General features: G+C 37.9%; 1 protein-coding gene and 1 non-coding gene across 2 annotated transcripts in view; one reads left to right on the top strand and one right to left on the bottom strand.

Annotated features, from left to right (window-relative positions):
- LOC145782833 (uncharacterized) overlaps positions 1-24,539 on the top strand; it is a 113,197-nt gene that overhangs the window by 56,898 nt on the left and 31,760 nt on the right. The window contains 5 exon segments of the mRNA XM_082594599.1: positions 3,927-4,727; positions 11,380-13,265; positions 21,849-21,913; positions 23,644-23,735; positions 24,363-24,485. Of these exon segments, the coding sequence (XP_082450725.1) occupies positions 3,927-4,727; positions 11,380-13,265; positions 21,849-21,913; positions 23,644-23,735; positions 24,363-24,485 (2,967 nt within the window).
- LOC145783724 (U6 spliceosomal RNA) lies at positions 45-149 on the bottom strand. The gene has a single exon (XR_014290945.1). It is a non-coding gene; the product is annotated as a U6 spliceosomal RNA (small nuclear RNA).

A 24,539-nucleotide genomic window follows, 5' to 3' on the forward strand; every position in this document is an offset into this window, starting at 1 on the left:
TTATGAAAATATTTAGCTTAGTACTGCAAAATGTTTTTTTTTAAAGAAATATGGAACGCTTCACGATTTTGCGTCTCATCCTTGCGCAGGGGCCATGCTAATCTTCTCTTTATCATTCCAATTTTAGTATATGTTCTGCCGAAGCAAGTCCTGCAAAATGTTGGTAATCAACAATTCTTGCCACACTGATAAGCACCGCAAGTGAGTGTTGTCAATAATAAGAAAAAGACGGTAGGCTGTCACAAAAAGGATGAAAAACCAACTCATTGCTTTATTAGAGGAAAGACTGTTCAAGAATTACGATTTTTTGGTGATTTCCACAAGCGTTTGTTTCATGGTGCCTGGTTTCTTTTTCCTTGTTATTGGAGCCTATTTTTTGCTGATATGTTTGCAGGTCACTATTGTTGCCTGTATTGCGATGTGTCAAACATTTCCTTGTTTACTGAAATTGTTAATTGCAAAATATCTTTTGTGAAGCGAAGTGACAACACCGCTCTTGCTTGGCGATGAATATTCTGATTTTTTTGTTTGTCGTATCCAGGTTTACACCTGGTAGTTGAAGATTTAGATTAAGTGGACGGGAAGGCAAGGAAGCCAATCTGGGTACGAAATGCGTTCTTTTCTAGCATAAGAGTCAACCTACCTAACATTTTATTAGTGCGGCCCGCCACAGCTCTCTTTAGTGCCAAAGTGGCCCGCATGCAAAAAAGGTTGGTGACCCCTGCTTTAGACAATTATACGTGGACAAGCAATTATTAGACTGAAGTGGGATGCATTTTTGTAAAAATTTGACTGCATCTTTTAATGTTGATTGATTTTTAATAAAATTTTGATTTTTAAATTTTTTGACGTTTTATTCTAATAAGAAAGCTTTTTGCAATATGCCAAGCACTGACAGTTTCAAACCTTTGCATTTCTTCAAATTCAAAGCATCAAGTGCCAAAGCTTCAGATATGGTGTTCCTATTCATTTCATGCGCAGACCGAAAAGGTTTAAAATTAGAAAAAAAATAAAATGTCCCTATTCACCCCAGATGTTGGGGTGAATAGGAACATCAATTTTTTCTATTTTTCAATTTTTTCTAAATATCTTAAACTGCTTAGGATTTTAAAAAAATATAAAATTGCATAAACGTAGGTGTAACATGTGGACATAAATCAAACTATTAAGAATGGCAACACTATGTTCATGGAAAAGCCTGTGTAACAAAAACTTTCAAAATTGTCACTATTCACCCCAAATTATGGTACACGTTTTTTTTAAACAGTGTTTTGCGCAGGCTTACAAATGAAAGCCCCACATTTTCAAATAGGCATGGAGACACAATGCAATTTTACCAATTTTTTCTTCTATACTACTTCAAGTAAATTCAAGATTTGAATTAACCTGAAACATTGACAGAGATGAACAGGGTATTAGGCCTACTACTGCTCACCTTTTTGAGATGTGTAGGAAAGCTGAAAATGGTTGGAATGGAACCCTCACGCAGTCTGGTTTGTACGCCGGTGCGATCAAAACAGTCCCCTGCAAAATGGTCAGAGCATATGGAGGAATACTGACCAGGTGTCCACTTGTCCCTCTTCATCTTGACGAGCCATTCTTTTAGAAAGGAAGAACCCGCTTTGGGAAATCTGTAAATTGATAAAGAAAAAAATACACTCTTTTAAGTACAAATGTAGGTGGTGGACAAAATAATTCAAGGCAAATCAATCATATTCTGTAATTCCATGGTTTAGGCATGCATGGCAGTGCTTGTTTTTTTTTTTCTTCTTTTGTTTTTCTCTGTCTCTTTCATTTAACGTCAGCTAGCATAACATTGCTTTTGCAACCTTAATTTTTCCTTGACCTTAACTGTTTATATAACATAGCTTAGCTTAGCCTGACTTAACTTTGTCTTTAGTTACTGTTCCCAACATCAAGCCAACCAACACCACACAACCTGTAAGTTGCAAAATCACTGGAATATGACATGTAGTGCGACAATAAACAAGACAAAAAACTGCTGTTGTTAATATTAAATTTAAAAGAAAATCATGAAAATGTACAGGCAAAACTTCTAGTTTTTAAATCATTCCATCTAGTTTCAAGATCTCACGTACACGAAAACGAATGAATGGGACCGATATATCGACTATACACGCCAAAATTTTCGTAGCACAATTGCCCAAGTCAGATTCGGAGGTAAAAAGCCTGATTTAAGTACTTATTTGGTCACTTAAATACATTAAATGATATAGGTTACAGTCTATGAAAAGTTTTCCTTGAGCCCTTTTTGAGGCAATTTGTGCAGTTAATAGCTGCACAATAAAGCATTTTGTAAACAATTTGTAGCACATATATCAAATTGAGAAAGCTACAGCGGTGACTACCATGTGCTAACAAAGATGGCGGCTAGCAAGTTGCGACGGTGCCGCATAAAGCGCTCTATGACGCTTCTACTCTCTTAGGATTTCTATGGTACTACATGTAAACCTCATCTATAAACATGAAATTGCAAAAAATATGTTTAAGTACAAAAGTGAACGATATTTACTGGATACTTCCAAACTCAAAGAGAAATACACTACCATAACACAAGATTTTCTCAACAGAATAACTATTTTTTGCCAAGAGTTGAAACGAAGAAGTCAAGCTCTAGCCTCAAAGTGCAAGGTCCAAAAGTATGGAATGAAATCCCACACTTTCCAACGTCAATGCCTTCAGTGATGAACTAAAATTACATTATTTGAAAATGATGACAAACCAGTTGCCTACATGAAAAGCAACTTAGCCTACCTTTACAAACAATTACGCTGTTTAAGTTGACTATATCAAACACTGACTTATTGCCATTCATTGTTTAATGCCATTAGCCAATTCGAGTGCTTTCTTCAATCCATTTGTGTCTTCATTAATGACCAGTTGGGAGCAGCTGACTAGACGACCAAACGGTCTTTCGCTGTTCCTGGTTAATCAGATTAAATTTGTTAACACTAAGCGTACTTATGTGTTCCTTTATGCTCATGAACTGTTTGTTATTGTGATGTAAGCTTATTGTGTATCGTACTATTATAGAATCTGATTGGCAAATAAAGTTATTTCTCTCTCCAGAAACTTCAAGCCACAACTTAGAGTCAGAAATTACACCAGCGAGTTCTTCCTAAGAGTTAGGAAAGAGGTATTTGGCAGTCTACTTTGTTTTAATAGCATTGCAAATGGGTTTGAATGCAATCTAATTTGGCATTGTCCAATTCTGGAAGAAAATGAAGCAAAGACTCAATAACGTTTGATTTCACATCATTGTTAGAAATGTGTATAATGTTGTAAATCTTTTCCACATTATTTTAAGTTGACGTTTCATTTTTGTGAAAGAGCTTTCGTCTGTGATGTGTGTAAAATCTTCTCTTAAGTTAATTATTTGAAGCACCATCAGCTATAGTTCAGTTATGTTTTATATTAGTTTGTGTAACATGGAAATAAAAGACTGTGCTTTCGTTAAAAGTTTGTGTAATATAATTATTACTTTTCAAGATGTCACTTTTGTGCGCATGGTTTGTGCTTTTATGGATATAGAATTTAACTTGCGATATTTTTGGAGATAAGTATTCGCCTATGCGATTATTCGCACTGTTTACCAAAGTAAATTTTTCACAGTTTGTTACCTGTGTTTCAGGTTATAGTCTGTTCATCAGCTGCAATATTTTTCATACTTTGTAAGTCTTTTGTTTGGTCAACCATCGCTAATGTACCACTAATTCAAATCAACAATTCACTTCACCTTTTACCATGAATCAAAGTGAAGCAATTCTGGTAAAGCTTGAAGATTGTGAACCATATGGAAAGAATAACCAAGAACAAGTGGTGAAATTGAAAATTCATGAGAGAAGTCACACTGGTGAAAAGCCATACAAGTGTGATTTATGTGAAAAATCATTTCCACAACATAGTAGTTTAATTCGGCATAAAATGATTCACACTGATGAAAAGCCATATAAATGTGACATGTGTGAGAAATCGTTTGCCCTCGTCGGTAACCTGAAACGTCATATGCGAATTCACACTGGTGAAAAGCCATATAAATGTAACATGTGTGAGAAATTGTTTGCACGGGTCGGTAACCTGAAACGTCATATGCGAATTCACACTGGTGAAAAGCCATATAAATGTGACGTGTGTGAGAAATCGTTTGTACAGGTCAGTCACCTGAAAGGTCATATGCAAATTCACACTGGTGAAAAGCCATATAAATGTGACGTGTGTGAGAAATCGTTTGGACGGGTCGGTCACCTGAAAGGTCATATGCGAATTCACACTGGTGAAAAGCCATATAAATGTGACGTGTGTGAGAAATCGTTTGCACTGGTCAGTAGCCTGAAAGGTCATATGCATATTCATACTGGTGAAAAGTCATATAAATGTGACGTGTGTGCGAAATCGTTTGCACAGGTCAGTAGCCTGAAAAGTCATGTGCAAATTCACACTGGTGAAAAGCCATATAAATGTAATGTATGTGAGAAATCGTTTTCACAGGTCAGTCACCTGAAATGTCATATGCGAATTCACACTGGTGAAAAGCCATATAAATGTGACGTGTGTGCGAAATCGTTTGCACAGATCAGTACCCTGAAACGGCATATGCAAATTCACACTGGTGATAAGCCATAGAAATGTTACGTGTGTGCGAAATCGTTTGCACAGGTCTGTAACCTGAAACGTCATATGCAAATTGACACTGGTGAAAAGCCAAAGTGTGATGTCGGCCTATGTGAAAAAGTGGTTCCATGTGTTAGCAATTTGAATAGTTAGAAGATGGAGAAACACTCTGGAGGAAAGTTATAGGAATGTGATTTATTTGTTATTATTTATTTATTATTGTGTTAACTATTTGTTTGCTTTTCCTTTGTTTTTGGTGAATGGGTATTAAGCATGGTATTAAGAGATTGTTTTGTTTGATTGAAGTTACTTTGTAGTTTGTATGCTACCTTGTTACTATGAATATAGATTATCGCTTGAATGATTTGTATTGCTAATCGTCGTATAACAGGGTCGGCAACATTTTTCTAACGGTACCCGGTCAATTGGTCGAAAGACATTTGGTCGACAGTCATTTGGTCGACAGACATTTGGTCGACAGGACGTTTGGTTGACAGACATTTGGTCGACAAGACATTTGGTCGACAGGACATTTGGTCGACAGACATTTGGTCGACAGGACGTTTGGTCGACAGACATTTGGTCGACAGGACATTTGGTCGACAGACATTTGGTCGACAGGACATTTGGTCGACAGAACGATTAATTTTAGGGTTAACTAACTCTAACCTAACCCTAACCTAATCCTAACCTAACCCTAGCCCTAACCCTAACTCTATCCCTAACCTTAACCCTAACCCTAACCTAACCCTAACTCTAACCCAAATGTCCTGTCGACTAAATGTCTTGTCGACCAAATGTCTGTCGACCAAATGTCTTGTCGACCAAATGTCTGTCGACCAAATGTCTTGTCGACCAAATGTCTTGTCGACCAAATGTCCTGTCGACCAAATGTCTGTCGACCAATTGTCTGTCGACCAAACGTCCTGTCGACCAAATGACTGTCGACCAATTGACTGTCGACCAAATGTCTTTCGACCAATCGACCGGCCACCTTTCTAACCGCGGGCCAAAACCAAAATTTACAAAGTCTTGGCAGGCCGTAGCTCACATTTTCCATTAACAAATTATTTTTTTTATAAAGTTGTCACAACTTTCGAGTTGATAAAATTTAATCAAATTGAGTCCTGATTTTGTTAACAAAATCACAAAATATAACATATATTTATTGCTAGAACAACATTAATGTGAGATTTTGCAGTTGTTTCGGTTTGAAAGTTTTTGAAATTCAAGCTGTAAGTTGGATAAGGAAAGAAGCATGACATCTTGCAAGTGGTCGTCAAAAAATGTTGTTCTCAAGTTGTTCTTGGTGAGTTTCATTGACAAAAATAGATTTTTACATGCGTAAGTGCTGCCAAATAATGACCCCCTTTTTTGGCATGATTAATCAAGTTGGGATATTGTTTCCACTCTAGAAATTTTGTAGCAGTGTCACACTGCATGCAGTGATACACTCTCGCCGTGAAGTTTCAATTTTAGCTCGTTTCTGCACTGTAGCCCAACTCCATTTGATAGCCTATACTTCTCTTGCATTGTATCCATCTGTGCATCAGATGTAGTAGGACTTAATACTTTAATGTCACTTTCAAGAGAACAAATGTCACCAAAGCCGGATGAAAATGTGTACTATCATAGAAGCAAATAACGTATTGCTCGTAGGTTTGTTCTTTTGCAGTCTAGCAAAGAGAGCATCATTTGCGTTTTCCAGCTGACTTTCCCAGAGTCGTAGTTTTGTTTCGAATGCGCGTAGGCTAGTCCAGGGGCGCCGCAAGCGGGGGATTATGAGGGAGGATGCCCCCTGTCCTCAATTTTTTTGTTGATGGAGGGGCAATGGTGCCCTTTTAAGGTCATGTAAACTACTGCACATTGTGCAATATAACAATTTCTGCTATTTGCTTTTAGCCTAATTGTAGCCTAATCTTTCATTTTTGCCATAAAAAGTAATATTCAGTTATTCACGGCACAAAGTTCTGCAACACAGTAGGTTACATCATTATAACATAGCATGATGTCCTTCATTGTATACCGGACACTTGTATCATTACTCGATAGTGAGCTGATAGATGAGCGTTATCGCTATACGTATCTTATCTTAAAAATTAAAAAAACGTTGGCTTTTCAGCAACAAAAGTGCTCGTTTTTCATAATCCTGCCCCCTCCCCCCCAGTCAAAAATCGTTCTGGCGCCCCTGGGCTAGGCTTGCATGCATCCACATCTTGTGTATCAATTAGAGCTTTCCCTAAAGGTGCACATTTAAGTTGTTGAGATGTGATGGTAATGCGACCAGAAGTGCCAAATTAGAACAAAATGTTGTTAATCTACGTGCAAACATGTTCTGTTAAAAGCGCCCTAAATTAAATCATAAAAGTTGGTTATTCTCCTGTTTGGGAGAGGGGCCGTAGGGTAGCAAAAGCAGGCTTGAGAAAGACGTGTTTGGGTTTTTTTTTTTTTAGTAATTATTTGAAAAAGGTAGTTTCACACTTATTTCACTTCAAAATGAATTTCAGAGCCGGACTCGAAAAAAGTGACTTCGTTCACCTCGGCTAGGCATGTGGTGAATGCAAAATTTAATGAAGAAAGGTTATTGGTCAGATGATTAATTTGATTATGTTTAACAAGATTTTATGTTTGAGCCTTGGTAGAGAGCTTGACTTGTTGCAGGCTACCAGATACATATAACACTCAGTAACATTAGCGGGAATAATTATAGGCTGTATCTTAAAGAAATAAAGGAATGAATTTGAAATTTTTACATTTTAAAGCTGTACAAGCGACACTTCAACAGCACTATCAACAACTGACACGAATTCAATGCAGGATAGCCTACACAAATTGGTGAGGGACAGATCACATGATACGCACAACACAAAACATTAAATAATAGTTTTATTGCAGCCTGATGCTATTATTGCGCACAGATGTCCAATTCTGCAGTAAAATGTTGTATGGTGTGCATTGTGCAATACGCATAAGCAAACATCTAGCGTTTTGACAAAGGGGGTCCGGAGTGAGAGGGGGGCCGGAATGATTCTTCGTTCAGTACCCCTAGTGAAAATTTCTCACAGAGGCCCTGTAGGCAGGTCATATAATAGGCTACTATAATTTGTAAAGCGGCGGCGGGCGAGATGATTTTCCTTGGCGGGCCGTAGGTTGCCGACCCCTGTATAACTTTTCGTGATTCGTTTCCTGTGTTTCTGGACAGGAGTCGTTTGTGGTATTTTTTGAACATGTTGAGAACACGTTCTAACCCGACTATAATTAATCTTTGATTGAATTTCAAACTACACCCTGACTTGATATTGCTTTATTTGTGTTTTCTGATTGTTTTTTTGTCACATTGCTGTAGGTTTGTTTTGAGTTTCCTTGCTGGTTTGATTCTGTTGTTTAGTTTAGTTTGCAAGATAACTTTCTTATTAGCAAGTTAGACGTCTGATTGAGGAAATGTTGATGTTGCACTACAGTCTATATTGCTTAATAAAGTATGGATTTAAAAGACTTGTGCCCTAGCATAGACTCTTAACTGCGGATCCACAAAGTACAGGCGCTAAACAACAATGGCAGCATGTTTCCACGAAGCTATCGAACTGCTGATAAAATGAATAAGAATGAACTTTTGAATAAGAATAATGCATTTAAACTGAATAAGAATTTTTTGACTTATTTTTGATTTAAAACGTTGTTTCAACTTCAATGTTGTTTGCCGTATCCAGGCTTACGCCCGGTGGTTGAAGATTTAGATTAAGTGGACGGGAAGGCAAGGAAGCCAATCTTCGTGTCCACCTTCAGGCATGCCTTTAAGTGTCCTGCCACAGACACAGCCGCATGCTCTTGAGCGGTGTCGAACCGGCGCCCTTTCGATTGCCGTTCCAGTGTTCTCACCACTCGGCTATGCAGCCGACTTTTTTTTGTCGTATCCAGGCTTACACCCGGTGGTTGAAGATTTAGATTAAGTGGACGGGAAAGCAAGAAAGCCAATCTTCGTGTCCACCTTCAGGCATGCCTTTAAGTGTCCTGCCACAGACACAGCCGCATGCTCTTGAGCGGTGTCGAACCGGCGCCCTTTCGATTACCGTTCTAGTGTTCTCACCACTCGGCTATGCAGCCGAAAAAACTTCAATGATATGCCAACAACATTGCTTTCGTCAATATAGACTGCAACCTGTGATTGTTTTGATAATGAATCTTCTCACTGGTAACCATTATTGAACCTTTCCTATTTCCATTTGGTAGCCTACTTGTGTTTCAGGTTTGTTTTTGTTTTTTTGGATCCTGCAACATGTCGCAAAAGGACTGCTTAGTGTAACATTGAAAAGAATAATGGTTCTTTTGTTTTTAAAAATAACAATGGGGACACAATACATGTATAATTTTCTTGGATTTAACCAAAGCCTTCGACACTGTAAACCACCACATATTATTGAACAAGTTGGAACACTATGGCATTCGAGGACAAATGAATAAATTATTATCATCGTATTTGTCTCAAAGAAAGCAGTTTATAAAACGTGAAGACACTTCATCAGACCTTAAAGAATAAATATTACTTGCGGAATACCACAAGGTTCAGTGCTAGGTCCACTTCTTTTTCTTTTGTATATTAACGACTTACCCTGCAGTACTAAAATGAGTGTTAGGCTGTATGCATATGACACAGTTCTTTTTACCTCAAGTAAAACATTGGAAGCTGTTCAAGAGGAAGTAAACAAACTAAACAAAGAAATGCTGCATATCAATGACTGGTTAAAAGCGAACAAACTAACTTTAAATTACACTAAGTCATCATTCTTACTATTAGAGGAGCGAGAAACAAAAAGCTTTGATTATGAACAATTTAAAATACAAGTTAACGCAAATGATATTATTTATAGAACAGCTTCTGCAAAGTACCTCGGAATTAACATTGACAAGAATTTAGTTTGGAAAGTGCATATTGACGACATATGCTAAAGACTTTCAAAATTCCCGGAATGGCCCGTTTTGGTGAGTCCGATTCGGTGAGTCCGATCCCCGGGGAATTTTTTTCAATTTTTTTTTAAATTATTGGGTACCGTAGCCTAATTATCATTGCGGTTTTAGGGGTTTGGGGTTAGGGTTAGAGGTTAGGAACTCACCGAATCAGACTCACCGAATCGGACTCACCGAATAGTAGCAGACCCAAAATTTCTGGACCTTTTTTCAAACAAGAAAATACCTGAACAGAAAAGTGTTACTGAGCCTTTACTCTGCAATGGCCCACACTATTATTAGCTATGGAATCGTCAGTTGGGGTTCAGCTTCAAAAAAACAATTAAATCAAATATTAGTCTTGCAAAACAGAATCATACGAGCCATAACATGTAGCGAACAAACAACTACAGCAGCTCCGCTCTGTCAGAAGTGTTGTGTACTACCTGTAAACCTCATCTATAAACATGAAATTGCAAAAATTATGTTTAAGTACAAAAGTGAACAATTTTTACTGGATACTTCCAAACTCAAAGAGAAATACACTACCATAACACAAGATCCTCTGAACAGAATAACTATTTTTTGCCAAGAGTTGAAACGAAGAAGTCAAGCTCTAGCCTCAAAGTGCAAGGTCCAAAAGTATGGAATGAAATCCCACACTTTCCAACGTTAATGCCTTCAGTGATAAACTAAAATTACATTATTTGAAAATGACGACAAACCAGTTGCCTACATGAAAAGCAACTTAGCCTACCTCTACAAACAATTACGCTGTTTAAGTTGACTATATCAAACACTAACTTATTGCCGTTCATTGTTTAATGCCATTAGCCAATTTAAGTGCTTTCTTCAATCCATTTGTGTCTTCATTAATGACCAGTTGGAGCAGCTGATTAGACGACCAAACGGTCTTTCGCTGCTCCTGGTTAATCAGATTGAATTTGTTAACACTGAGCGTACTTATGAGTTCCTCTATGTTCATGAACTGTTTGTTATTGTGATGTAAGCTTATTGTGTATCGTACTGTTATAGAATCTGATTGGCAAATAAAGTTCTTTCTCTCTCTCACTCTCCAGAAACTTCAAGCCGCAACTTAGAGTCAGAAATTACACTGTCACCAAGTTCTTCCTAAGAGTTAGGAAAGAGGTATTTGGCAGTCTACTTTGTCTTAGCATTGCAAATGGGTTTTGAAACCAATCTAATTTGGCATTGTCCAATTCTTGAAGAAAATGAAGCAAAACCTCAATAACGTTTGATTTCACATCATTGTTAGCAAAAAAAAACACATATGTATGATGTATGTCTAATTGTATATGTTGTAAATCCTTTCCACATTATTTTAAGATGACGTTTCTTTCTTGTGAAAAAGCTTTCGTCTGTGATGTGTGTAAAATCTTCTCTTAAGTTAATCATTTGAAGCTCCATTAGCTATAGTTCAATTATATACGTTTTACATTAATTTGTGTAACATGGAAATAAAAGACTGTGCTTTCGTTAAAGTTTGTGTAATATAATTATTACTTTTCAAGATGTCATTTTTGTGCGCATGGCTTGTGCTTTTATGGATATAGAATTTAACTTGCAATATTTTTGGAGATAAGTATTCGACTACCGGTATGCGATTATTCGCACTGTTTACCAATATTGAATTTTTCACAGTTTGTTTCCTGTGTTTCAGGTTATAGGCTGTTTATCCTGCAATATTTTTCATACTTTGTGAGTCTTTTGTTTGGTCAACCATCGCTAATGTACCACTAATTCAAATCAACAATTCACTTCACCTTTTACCATGAATCAAAGTGAAGCAATACTGGTAAAGCTTGAAGTACTTGAAGATTGTGAACCATATGGAATCAATAATCAAGAACAAGGGGTGACATTGAAAATTCATGAGAGAAGTCACACTGGTGAAAAGCCATACAATTGTGATTTATGTGAAAAATCATTTCCACAACGTAGCGATTTAATTCGGCATAAAATGATTCACACTGGTGAAAAGCCATATAAATGTGACATGTGTGAGAAATCGTTTGCACAGGTCAGTCACCTGAAAGGTCATATGCGAATTCACACTGGTGAAAAGCCATACAAATGTGACACGTGTGAGAAATCGTTTGCACAGGTCGGTAACCTGAAACGTCATATGCGAATTCACACTGGTGACAAGCCATATAAATGTAACGTGTGTGAGAAATCGTTTTCACAGGTCAATAACCTGAAAGGTCATATGCGAATTCACACTGGTGAAAAGCCACACAAATGTAACATGTGTAACAAATCGTTTGCACAGGTCGGTCACCTGAAAGGTCATATACAAATTCACGCTGGTGAAAAGCCATATAAATGTGACGTGTGTGAAAAATCGTTTTCACAGGTCGGTCACCTGAAAAATCATATGCGAATTCACACTGGTGAAAAGCCATATAAATGTGACGTGTGTGAGAAATCGTTTTCACAGGTCAGTCACCTGAAAGGTCATGTGCAAATTCACACTGGTGAAAAGCCATATAAATGTGATGTGTGCGTGAAATCGTTTGCACGGGTCAGTAGCCTGAAAGATCATATGCGAACTCACACTGGTGATAAGCCATATAAATGTGACGTGTGCAAGAAATCGTTTGCACTGGTGAGTAGCCTGAAAGTTCATATGCAAATTCACACTGGTGAAAAGCCATATGAATGTGACTTGTGCGAAAAATCGTTTGCACGGGTCAGTTACCTGAAAGATCATATGCAAATTCACACTGGGGAAAAGTCATATGAATGTGACGTGTGTAAGAAATCGTTTGCGCGGGTCACTAACCTGAAAGGTCATATGCAAATTCACACTGGTGACAAGCCATATAAATGTGACTTATTTGAGAAATCGTTTGCACAGGTCAGTCACCTGAAAGGTCATATGCAAATTCACACTGGTGAAAGGCCATTTAAATGTGACGTGTGTGAGAAATCGTTTGCACGGGTCGGTCACCTGAAAAATCATATGCGAATTCACACTGGTGAAAAGCCATATAAATGTGACCTGTGTGAGAAATCGTTTTCACAGGTCAGTCACCTGAAAGGTCATGTGCAAATTCACACTGGTGAAAAGCCGTATAAATGTGACGGGTGCGTGAAATCGTTTGCACGGGTCAGTAGCCTGAAAGATCATATGCGAATTCACACTGGTGATAAGCCATATAAATGTGACGTGTGCGAGAAATCGTTTGCACTGGTGAGTAGCCTGAAAGGTCATATGCAAATTCACACTGGTGAAAAACCATATAAATGTGACTTGTGCGAAAAATCGTTTGCACGGGTCAGTTACCTGAAAGGTCATATGCAAATTCACACTGGTGAAAAGTCATATGAATGTGACGTGTGTAAGAAATCGTTTGCGCGGGTCGCTAACCTGAAGGGTCATATGCAAATTCACACTGCTGAAAAGCCTTATAAATGTAATGTATGTGAGAAATCGTTTTCACAGGTCAGGTACCTGAAATGTCATATGCGAATTCACACTGGTGATAAGCCATATAAATGTGACGTGTGTGCGAAATCGTTTGCACAGGTCAGTAACCTGAAACGGCATATGCGAATTCACACTGGTGATAAGCGATAGAAGTGTTACGTGTGTGCAAAATCGTTTGCACAGGTCAGTAACCTGAAACAGCATATGCGAATTGACGCTGGTGAAAAGCCACAATGTGATGTCGGCCTATGTGAAAAAGTTGTTCCGTGTGTTAGCAATTTGAATAGTCAAAAGATGGAGAAACACTCTGGAGGAAAGTTATAGAAATGTGATTTATTTGTTATTATTTATTTATTATTATGTTAACTATTTGCCTGCTTTTCCTTTGTTTTTGGTGAATGGGTATTAAGAGATTGTTTTATTTGATTGAGGTTACTTTGTATGCTACTTTGTTACCATGAATATAGATTATCGCTTGTGTTGTTTTTGAATGTTTTGTATTGCTAATCGTCATATAACAGGGTCGGCAACGCTTTTCTAATCGCGGCCAAAACCAAAATTTACAAAGTCTTGGCAGGCCGTAGCTCATTTTCCCATAACAAATTTTTTTTGATAAAGTCACAACTTTCGGATTTATAAAATTAAATCAGATTAAGTCCTGATTTCATTAACAAATCACAAAATATAACATATATACATTTATTGCTAGAACAACATATTAATGTGAGATTTTGCAGTTGTTTTGGTTTAAAAGTTTTTGAAGTTCAAGTCATAAGTTGGATAAGGAAAGAAGCATGACATCTTGCAAGTGGTCGTCTAAAAATGTTGTTCTCAAGTTGTTCTTGGTGAGTTTCATTGACGAAAATAGATTTTTACATGCGTAAGTGCTGCCAATTAATGACCCCTTTTTTGGCATGATTAATCAAGTTGGGATATTGTTTCCACTCAAGAAATTTTATAGAAGTCAAGCAGTGATGCACTCTCGGCTTGAAATTTCAATTTTAGCTCGTTTCTGCACTGTAGCTCAACTCCTTTTGATAGCCTACTTCTCTTGTATTGTATCCATCCGGAATGGCCCGTTTTGGTGAGTCCAATTCGGTGAGTTCCCTATTCGGTGAGAGCCTTTTTCGGTGAAAGCCCTATTCGGTGATTTTTTTTTTATTGCGGTTATATCATTGCGGTTATAGGGTTAAGGGTGAGGGGTTACGGATTAGGATCTTATTTCAACGTTTAGCAACGTTAAAATAATATAAAAGCGGCAATGATAATTAGGCTATGGTTCCCGACAATTTTCAAAAAAAACCTCAAAAAAATCACCGAAAAGGGCTCTCACCGAAAAAGGCTCTCACAGAAAAGGCTCCCACCGAATCGGACTCACCGAATAGTAGCAGACCCGTATCCATCTGTGCATCAGATGGAGTAGGTCTTAATACTTTAATGTCGCTTTCGAGAGAACGAATGTCACCAAAGCGGGGTGAAAATGTTTTGTATCATAGAAACAAATGACGTATTGCTCATAGGTTTGTTCTTCTGCAGTGTAGCAAAGAGAGCATACTGTAATTTGCGTTTTCCAGCTGACTTTCCCAGAGGCTTAGTTTTGTTTAGAATGCGCGTAGGCTAGGCCAGGGGCGCCGGAAGTGAGGGGTTAGGAGAGAGGATGCCCCCCTGCCCTCAATTTTTCTGTTGATGGAGGTGCAATGATGCCCTTTTAAGGTCATGTAAACTACTGCACATTGTGCAATATAACAATTTCTGCTATTTGCTTTTAGCCTAATTGTAGCCTAATCTTTCATTTTTACCTTAACAATAATATTCAGTTATTCACTGTCCAAAATTCTGCAACACAGTAGGTTACATCATTATAACATAGCATGACATCTTTCTTTGTATACCGGACACTTGTATCATTACTCGATAGTGAGCTGATAGATCAATCATGGATGATGAAACTAAAGACCGGCTGCTCTCTAGCAGCCTTTCAGTGTAGTCCGGGAACATCGTGAATCTGGGGTGGTAAAAGGGTAGACCCTCGGCCCCAGAAGCTCAGACGACGACGAGCTGATAGATGAGCATTATCGCTATATCTTATCTTAAAAATTAAACAAAAAATTGGCTTTTCAGCAACAAAACTGCCCTTTTCATAATCCTGCCCCCCTCCCAGTCAAAAATCGTTCTGGCACCCCTGGGCTAGGCCTACATGCATCCACATCTTGTGTATCAATTGGAGCTTTCCCTAAAGGTGCACATTCAAGTTGTTCAGATGTGATGTTAAATCGACCAGAAATGCCAAATTAGAACCGAATCTTGTTTATGAAAACTTGAATAGTTTAAATGATTACTTTGGATCAACAAATGTGTGGACAGGTTTTATGTCTATAAGTTAGTACTTTTGAATAGTTAAAATGATTACTATGGATTAACAAATGTGTGGACACTGGACAGCTTAGCTTGGATTGAAAAAAAAGTATCGGGTACCGTAGCCTAGTTATCCCGACCAGCAGAAATTGCCGTTTTTACATCGTTTTAACGTCGCTAAACATCGAAATCGTATAGAAAAAAGAACTTTTGCTGACTAGGATACGTTGAAACTGAGAAACATTCACAGAAGCCCTTCGATTTGTTCCAAGAACCCAGTTAGCCTAATAGTCCGGCAGCTCGTGACGTATTTGTAACATCATAAGGTACAAAAGGTTTGAGTGTTTTATCAACCTTGCCCCACTGTGGGATGTTCAGAAACCCACATTTAACGAATTGCTTTATTAGGTCAATATCGAGCTTTATAAATGCAGAGGTGGGGAAATAATTTTCTCTCTGTCAACAAGTGGCTCATGTAGAATATTGGGATCATCAGGTTTAAGTCAGATCTCGGTCACAAAGCTACTGTCACTTCAAAAGTACAGTAAAAACGCATTTGCTTTCGATCGAAAGTATGATACCTTCGCTTCTTTTCCAAGCAAATTTTTCTCATTTAGTCTGGATGCTAAGAGCTCCGAAGCTATTTTTCCTAGTCCCCAATCTCGTGCCAAATCATTAAACTTTCGTTGATTCAATACTCCGCGTTCTGAATCATCTTCAATTGCAACATCTTCATCATTAGGCCTGCCATCACAAAGACATTCATCATGATCCAAATCTTCGAGCGTAAGTGTTTTAATGGAAACTGGAACTGGGATTTCAGCTGAATGAGGCACTGAACGTATAACTGATGGAAGACTTGGATACTTATTTTTACGTTTATTTTTCTTCTTATACCCTGAAGTTTGCACCAAGCAAAAGTAACAGTCCGTGTAATGATCTTTAGGATCTCGCCAAACCCTGGTTACACCGAATGCCAATTTGTCACGTGTTCCCTTGGTCTACATCTGTAAACTCTCGATACACTGCTTGCATACCTTGTGGGGTGCCCAAGACTTATCTTCAACACCAGGTTTTATTTTAAAATGGGCAAAGTAGGCTTGTTTGACAAATGCACTGAAGTCTTTTCTTTAGCTAGAAATAGTAAAACTGCCGCAGATATACACTGACGACGAGAAACAGCAGACCCAGACAAGATAGTATTCTAACAAACCAACATGTAGTAGTAGCCTATACATACATGGTTGAAAGTGGAAAGCAACTAACTTCAATTTTACCATTCTAATCTAGTTTTATTGGATGATTGCATCCTCCAACCAAAAATAGGGGAAATAGCATCGACCTAAATCGATGCCTGTGCTTTTTTTGCGTATTAATTCAGTTGGCCCTTCTTGTATATAACTTACAATATGATTAGCTTGTGCATTCCTATTACGTATGGAAAAGCAATACGGCTAAACTCGTGAAAAGTTGCATATTTTGGATATATGCTGTAGAGCAAAAACTTGACGGGATAGAAGAAAACTGGCGGCATTTTTGGAATCAGCACACAGGAATTAGCCTAAATCAAGTGCAAAATCAGTCAACAAATTTTTTTTTCAAAATTGTTCCCCAGTTGGAAAAGGTAGTTGAAAAAGGTAGTTTCACGCTTATTTCACTTCAAAATGAATTTCGGAGCCGGAGTCGTGACTTCGTTCACCTCTGCTAGGCATGTGGTGAATGCAAAATTTAATGAAAAAAGGTTATTGGTCAGATGATTAATTTGAATATGTTTAACAAGATGTTATATTTACGAAATGGGCCGTTTCGGCTAGTCCGATTCGACTAGTCCCATTAGGCTAGTCCGATTCGGCTAGTTCCCTATTCGGCTACAGTTTTGAATTGTGTCACGGTTTCTTTCTATCTCTTACCAGGAAAGAGACTTGGAACGGTTCAATGACGTAGTTTAATGGGATATAACCAAAAAGCAGTCAATTAAATGTCGAATAGTTCTACTAGTGAAATGATATGAAAACGCTTGAAGGACTCCAACGAATGGTTCACCACTTCCAGCAATTAATCAAAGTAACAGTAAACAGAAAATAAATCAATAGCTTTTTTTCCTTGGTCTGAACCTTAAAACATTTGACCAGGCTAACATTATTATTATTAGTGATATTGCTTTCTGTATTAGGTAGATCGCCCATTTGAGGAAGTGTCATAGTACCAGATCACCTTTTTCAGTTGGTTTTTCCCATTTTTGATAACAGTAAACAGCAATAGATTCCAACGCTGGCGGCTTTTGATTGAGTTTAACGTGATCCACTCACAGCTTCTCATACGATTCTAATTTCAATCAGAAATTATATTAGCATCAACTTTGCTTTACTCGTATTCAATACTTCAACTCTCGATCAACAATAATCTTTGCGTCTATTAACAACTGCTACTACTACAACAATGATCTCTCATCACCAACTCATCATAATAATCAACTCATCATAATAATTCATCAACTCATAAACAATTACGCAAATTACACCACTATTTATAGAGGGTCGTTCGGTCCAGCAACTTCGAGAAGGTTATGTAATATTGCATCACACGAACTCATCGTTCTGTCACGTTGCACTGAGCGTAAACAAGCAAGTTTAAAGAAGATTCTAGATCTGCACGTAGCAATTGAATGATCTAGAATACACGTTACATAATACAGATTTCGTAATCAGAGGTTACTTCAGGACAATGACCGATGATAACCTATAGCATAAGAATTTTACAATCAAAACAGCACGCTCGATCATGATACAAGCAGCCCGACGCAAGGCCTTGCACATTGATTGTGACAAATTGTATTTTGTATTTTATTCCAAAATATCGTTTCTATTGCATTCCAACAAAGAAAAATAAATTAAAATGAAATTTAGCGGAAAATGTTTGAACTATTAAATTGAAATGTTTGCTCACATAAAATCGACATGTATCCTACGTCACTGTCTGTATGCAAACTTAGAATATATTAGAATCCGCAACTATTACAAAATTCTAAATCAAACGACGCTTTCTGTTTATTTAGAGAATTTTGTATTTTATTCCACAATATCGTTTCTTTTATAGTTGAAATAATCGAAGCTTTAGATGAGTGGTGTTTAGACCTAACCACTGAGATCTTAAATCATATATATGACACCAAATACATCTCTAGTGATATGGTACGTTCTATATTCATAACTTTACCAAAGAAAACCGGAGCAACAGAATGCTCACTCCACAGAACAATTAGCCTTGTGAATCATCTAACAAAGATCTTACTCCGAATCATGATGATGAGATTGAGACCAAAACTAAAATCGAAAATTTCAACAGCACAGTTTGGATTTGTTCCAGACAAAGGGACCACAAAAGAAATTTTTATATTAAAAATGATAACAGAGAAATGTATGTCCGATTTTTCTGTTTATTTAGAGTATTTTGTATTTATTCCACAATATCGTTTCTTTTGCATTCTTGCATTTTATCCAGTGTTTATCTTTGAGTGCCTTCCCTGACGGAAAAATCCGTCACTTTTACATTGATTTAACATCTGCAGACGTTGAATCAATGTAAAAATGACAAATTTTGTTGTCTGGGTTCGTTCAAAATAAGTATTTTACATCAAAATAACATTTTTCATGATTAACAATAGAGGTTAATTAGATAAAGTCTAAGCGAAAACGTGTCAACGAAAAAAAGACAGTTGCCAAATAGAGTTTGACATAAAAGATAAAGTTACAACCTAAGTGGCAGTTTAGAATAAACCTGGGTTTCAGTGTTACATGACCTGGGATTCTATTGGTTATTTCCTTCGTTAGACTCTATGTTGATGTTACTTTATCATGGCAGAAAAAGACTGTTGCCGAATAGGGAACTAGCCGAATTGGATTGTAGCCGAATAGGGAACTAGCCAAATCGGACTAGCCGAATAGTAGCAGACCCTTATATTTAAGCCTTAGTAGAGAGCTTGACTTGTTGCAGGCTACCAGATACATATAACACTCAGTAACGTTAGCGGGGAATAATTATAGGCTATATCTTAGAGAAATATATAAATGAATGAATTTGAAAATTTTACATTTTAAAGCTGTACAAGCGACACCTCTCAACAGCACCATCAACAACTGACCCGAATTCAATACAGGATGGGTCTGCTACTATTCGGTGTGTTCCTAACCTCTAACCCTTTACCCCTAACCCTAAAACGGCAATGATAATTAAGCTACTGTACCCGATAATTTAAAAAAAAAAATTAAAAAAAATCACTGAATAGGGATAAGACTCACCAAATCGGACTCACCAAAACGGGCCATTCCGATGCAGGATAGCCTACACAAATTGGCGAGGGACAGATCACATGATACGCACAACACAAAACATTAAATAATAGTTTTATTGCAGCCTGATGCTATTGTTGCGCACAGATGTCCAATTCTGCAGTAAAATGTTGTATGGTGTGCAATACGCGTAAGCAAACATCACGCGTTTTGACAAAGGGAGCCCGGAGTGAGAGGGGGGCCGGAATGACTCTTCGTACAGTACCCCTAGTGAAAATTTCTCTCAGAGGCCCTGTAGGCAGGTCATATAATTAACAGGCTACTATAATTTGTAAAGCGGCGGCGGGCCGGATGATTTTCCTTGGCGGGCCGTAGGTTGTCGACCCCTGTAGCCTATAACTTGTCGTGATTTGTTTCCTGTGTTTCTGGACAGGAGTCGTTTGTGGTATTTTTTGAACTTATTGAGAACACGTTCCAGGGATATCTATAACTACGGGATTGGAAACTCTGTGGAACTGAAAACCATTTTATACACCAGTAGGGTCACTTTTCTTTGTGCGCTGCTGTGATAAGTAATCACATAAATTGACCTCAAAGGGCAGCAAGTATTAGGCTAAACGAACAACCAAAAGTGTAACAATCAATTCACCTGCTGTAAATTGTAAGGTCTACGCTTGCCTGGTTTGTTTATTTGTTTGTATTCCATTAGTGCAGTCATGTTGTATTTTGTTTGCGGCTTAAAAAATTTCCAGAATGACTATTGGTTTTAGCTCTGATGACATCGTAAACGGATTAGTTTCGTACTAGATTGGTCTGTGAACAAGTTGATGATACAACAGCATATTTCACTGATTGCTGAACACTCCTCGTTTACTTCTGATCCGATTTGCAGCACGCAAAATGCTAAAGAACAAGAGTAGGCGGTTTTTGGACTCGTTGTATTCATTCATTTTTTGGATTCATCGTTTTTTTTCTAGCAGCGTAAATGTACTTTTATAATCAATTAAGTTTTACTGTGAGTGTACATTTTGTATTATTATTGTAAAATCGAATTTTGTGTATCTTTTAGTCGGTATTTTGTTTTGTTAATCTCTCTGTAATCGTAGTATGTGATGACCCTACTGATGTATAGCACTGGATAGAGTTTCCAATCCCGTAGTTATAGATATCCCTGACACGTTCTAACCCGACAATAATTAATCTTTGATTGAATTTCAAACTACACCATGACTTGATATTGCTTTAAGCAATATATATTTGTGTTTTCTGATTTTTTGTCACATTGCCTTTGGTTTGTTTTGAGTTTCCTTGCTGTTTTGATTCTGTTATTTACTTTAGTTTGCAAGATAACTTTCTTATTAGCAAATTAGACGTCTAATTGAGGAAATGTTGATGTTGCACTACAGTCTATATTGCTTAGTAAAGTATGGATTTAAAAGACTTGTGCCCTAGCATAGACTCTTAACTGCGGATCCACAAAGTAAAGGCGCCAAACAACAATGGAAGCAAGTTTCGACGAAGCTATCGAACTGCTGATGAAATGAATAAGAATGAACTTTTGAATAAGAATAATGTATTTAAACTGAATAAGAATTTTTTGACTTATTTTTGATTTAAAACGTTGTTTCAGCTTCAACAATATGCCAACAACCTTGCTTTCGTGAATATAGACTGCAACCTGTGATTGTTTTGATAATGAATATTCTCACTATTAACCATTATTGAACCTTTCCTATTTCCATTTGGTAGCCTACTTGTGTTTCAGGTTTGTTTTTTTGGATCCTGCAACATTGTTTTATAAAGTAGACTCAAGATTAACCTATCATAAGGCTTTATTCACTTAAAACGAAACATCTGAAAACATAAACTACAATACAATTTGATACTCTTTACGTATAGCTTACACCAAACCACAACCATCTTCACAGCTGACAACACTAACTGAAAGAGCGTTTACAACAAAAGAGAGAGAAACTAAATTAGCACGTTTGCTTTTAGCAGAAGTCGTGAACAGCAAACGGCAAGGAAAGGAGTTGATGCTCAAGGCAGAAACTGTAACAAGAGTTGTTCCTCTCATCACATTCATCCTCCTAAAAATATTACCATAAACATTTGCAAACAGGTTTATGCACAAACAGTTCAAACGTATGGAACACATTCATAACGATCTACAGGTTTTCTTATACGCGTGGATATCCTTAAGGTAGTTGGAGGAGTCGGAGAGGATCAACAGGAGAAGGTACATTAGATTCATGTGAAACGTCAAGATCACGATCAGTATTATCACAATTATCAGGAATATCACGTGAAATTTCAGCAGGAACATCAATGTCATGTCTCTGCAATGAGTCCGCCGTCTCTGGCAGTTCTGCGTCCATCGAAACATTCTGCTCACATGAAGACTGCCCTATCGGTGCAATATCTCTGAGCTATACTGTTGTTTCCCTCCCTGTTGGGAATCGAATGTGGGCATAGTTTGGAGTGGCATGAACAAGCTCCACTTCCTCAACAAGTGGATCGTATTTAGTAGAGCAACTATGAGACTTCAAATACACATTGCCAGGAGTACTCAACCACGTAGGCACGGAAACACCAAAGGATGAGCGATGTTTAAATGAAAATAGCCGTTCGTGAGGTGTTTCATTTGTAGCAGTACACAACAGTGACCAAACTGAATGCAAAGCATCAGACAATACAAGTTCCCACTGCGATATCAAGTTTACGTGATTTCAAAGCAAGTTTTACTGCAGACCATATGATCCCATTATACCGCTCACACTGACCATTACCAGGAGCATTGTATAGAGATGTGCGGCTACACGCAATTCCTCTGCTATGCAAGTAAGTGATGTGTTCACGCGAGAGGAATGCAGAGCCAATATCGGAATGAACATGGGCAGGCATTCCAAACATAAAGAACAATTTGTTCAAACAAGAAATTACAGATTGTGCATCCGTACTGCGACAAGGAAACGAAAATGGAAAGTGTGAAAATTCATCAACAATTGTCAGTACAAATCGATTTTTAGTTGAGGATGGCAAGGGACCCTTAAAATCTAAACTTATACGTTCGAACGGTTGTGTAGCTGTTATAACTTGCGCTGGAGGAGGCCTGTAAAATTTAGGTTTTACTTCGGCACATATACTACAACTTTGTACAACGTTACGAACTTCATCGAGAGTATATGGTAAATTTTTTGCCCGAACAAAATGGTACAAACGAGTACCGCCAGGATGGCATTATGAATCGTGAAGTTTATGCAAGGCGTTGCTATGTGTAGTGGCGCAATAAACCCGAGAAAGTGCATCGGGGGCAGCGTTACAGTGTCCAGCACGGTATACTATGTCAAAATCATATTCGCCAAGACTCATGCGCCAACGCAAATTTTGTCATTCTTGATTTTACCATAGTTCTTTGAGTTGTACATGAATGTTACTGACCTTTGATCCGTAATTATGGTAAAATGTCTACCTGCCAGGAAATACGACCATTTCCGTACAGCCTCCACAATGGCTAAGGCCTCCTTGTCAACACTGGACTGATGACGTTCATTCTTATTGAGCATTCTTGAGAAGAAGGCCACAGGGCGACCTTGGTTTAGGGTTGCTGAGATAGCATTGTCTGAGGCATCAGTTTCTAGCACGAAAGGAAGCTGCTCATCAATAACTCCAAGTGCAGCTGCTGAGAGATCCTCTTTTAATGTCTTGATTGCTTGCAGTGTTTCGTCATCGAGTGGAAATCTTCGTGCCGCAACTAAAGGTTTAATTTTTTCGGAGTACCCCTGTGCCCATTGTGCATGGTAGGCGAACATTCCCACCATGCGCTGGAGCTGTTACGGGCTTGTTGGGATTGGCATGAAAAGGACAGGTGTAACACGGTCAGGGTCTGGTTTCATTACTCCATGTGATATGCAGTACCCCAACAATGTTGTGGTCTCTGTACCATAAACACATTTCTCTTCATTTAAGGTTAACCTACATTCTTTGGCTGCATCCAAAAACGTCTTCAAATTTTCGTCGTGTTCCTCGCGCGTATTGCCACATATGGTGACGTCATCGAGGTAAGCGTAGGTTCCTTTGCATTTGTATGTGGAAATAATATCGCTTATAACCCGTTGGAAACAGGGTACTGCATTTTTCAGTCCGAATGGAATCCATGTTTATGCGAGCCAATAAATGTTTATGCGAGCCATAACATTTAGCGAACGAACAACTACTGCAGCTTCGCTCTATCAGAAGTGTTGTGTACTACCTGTAAACCTCGTCTATAAACATGAAATTGCAAAAATTATGTTTAAGTACAAAAGTGAACATCTGCCAACAATTTTTACTGGATACTGTACTTTCAAACTCAAAGAGAAATACACTACCATAGCACAAGATCTCAACAGAATAACTATTTTTGCCAAGAGTTGAAACGAAGAAGTCAAGCTCTAGCCTCAATTGTATGGAATGAAGTCCCACACTTTCCAACGTCAAAGCCTTCAGTGATAAACTAAAATTACATTATTTGAAAATGACGACAAACCAGTTGCCTACATGAAAAGCAACTTAGCCTACCTCAACAAACAATTACGCTGTTTAAGTTGACTAGATATCAAACACTGACTTATTGCCGTTCATTGTTTAATGCCATTCGCCAATTCGAGTGCTTTCTTTAATCCATTTATGTTTGCATTAATGACCAGTTGGGAGCAGCTGACTAGACGACCAAACGGTCTTTCCCTGCTCCTGGTTAATCAGATTGAATTTGTTAACACTGAGCGTACTTATGCGTTCCTCCATGTTCATGAACTGTTTGTTATTGTGATGTAAGCTTATTGTGTATCATACTATTATAGAATCTGATTGGCAAATAAAGTTAT

The sequence above is a fragment of the Aplidium turbinatum genome, chromosome 14, assembly GCF_918807975.1.
Source record: "Aplidium turbinatum chromosome 14, kaAplTurb1.1, whole genome shotgun sequence".
NCBI lineage: Eukaryota > Metazoa > Chordata > Ascidiacea > Aplousobranchia > Polyclinidae > Aplidium > Aplidium turbinatum.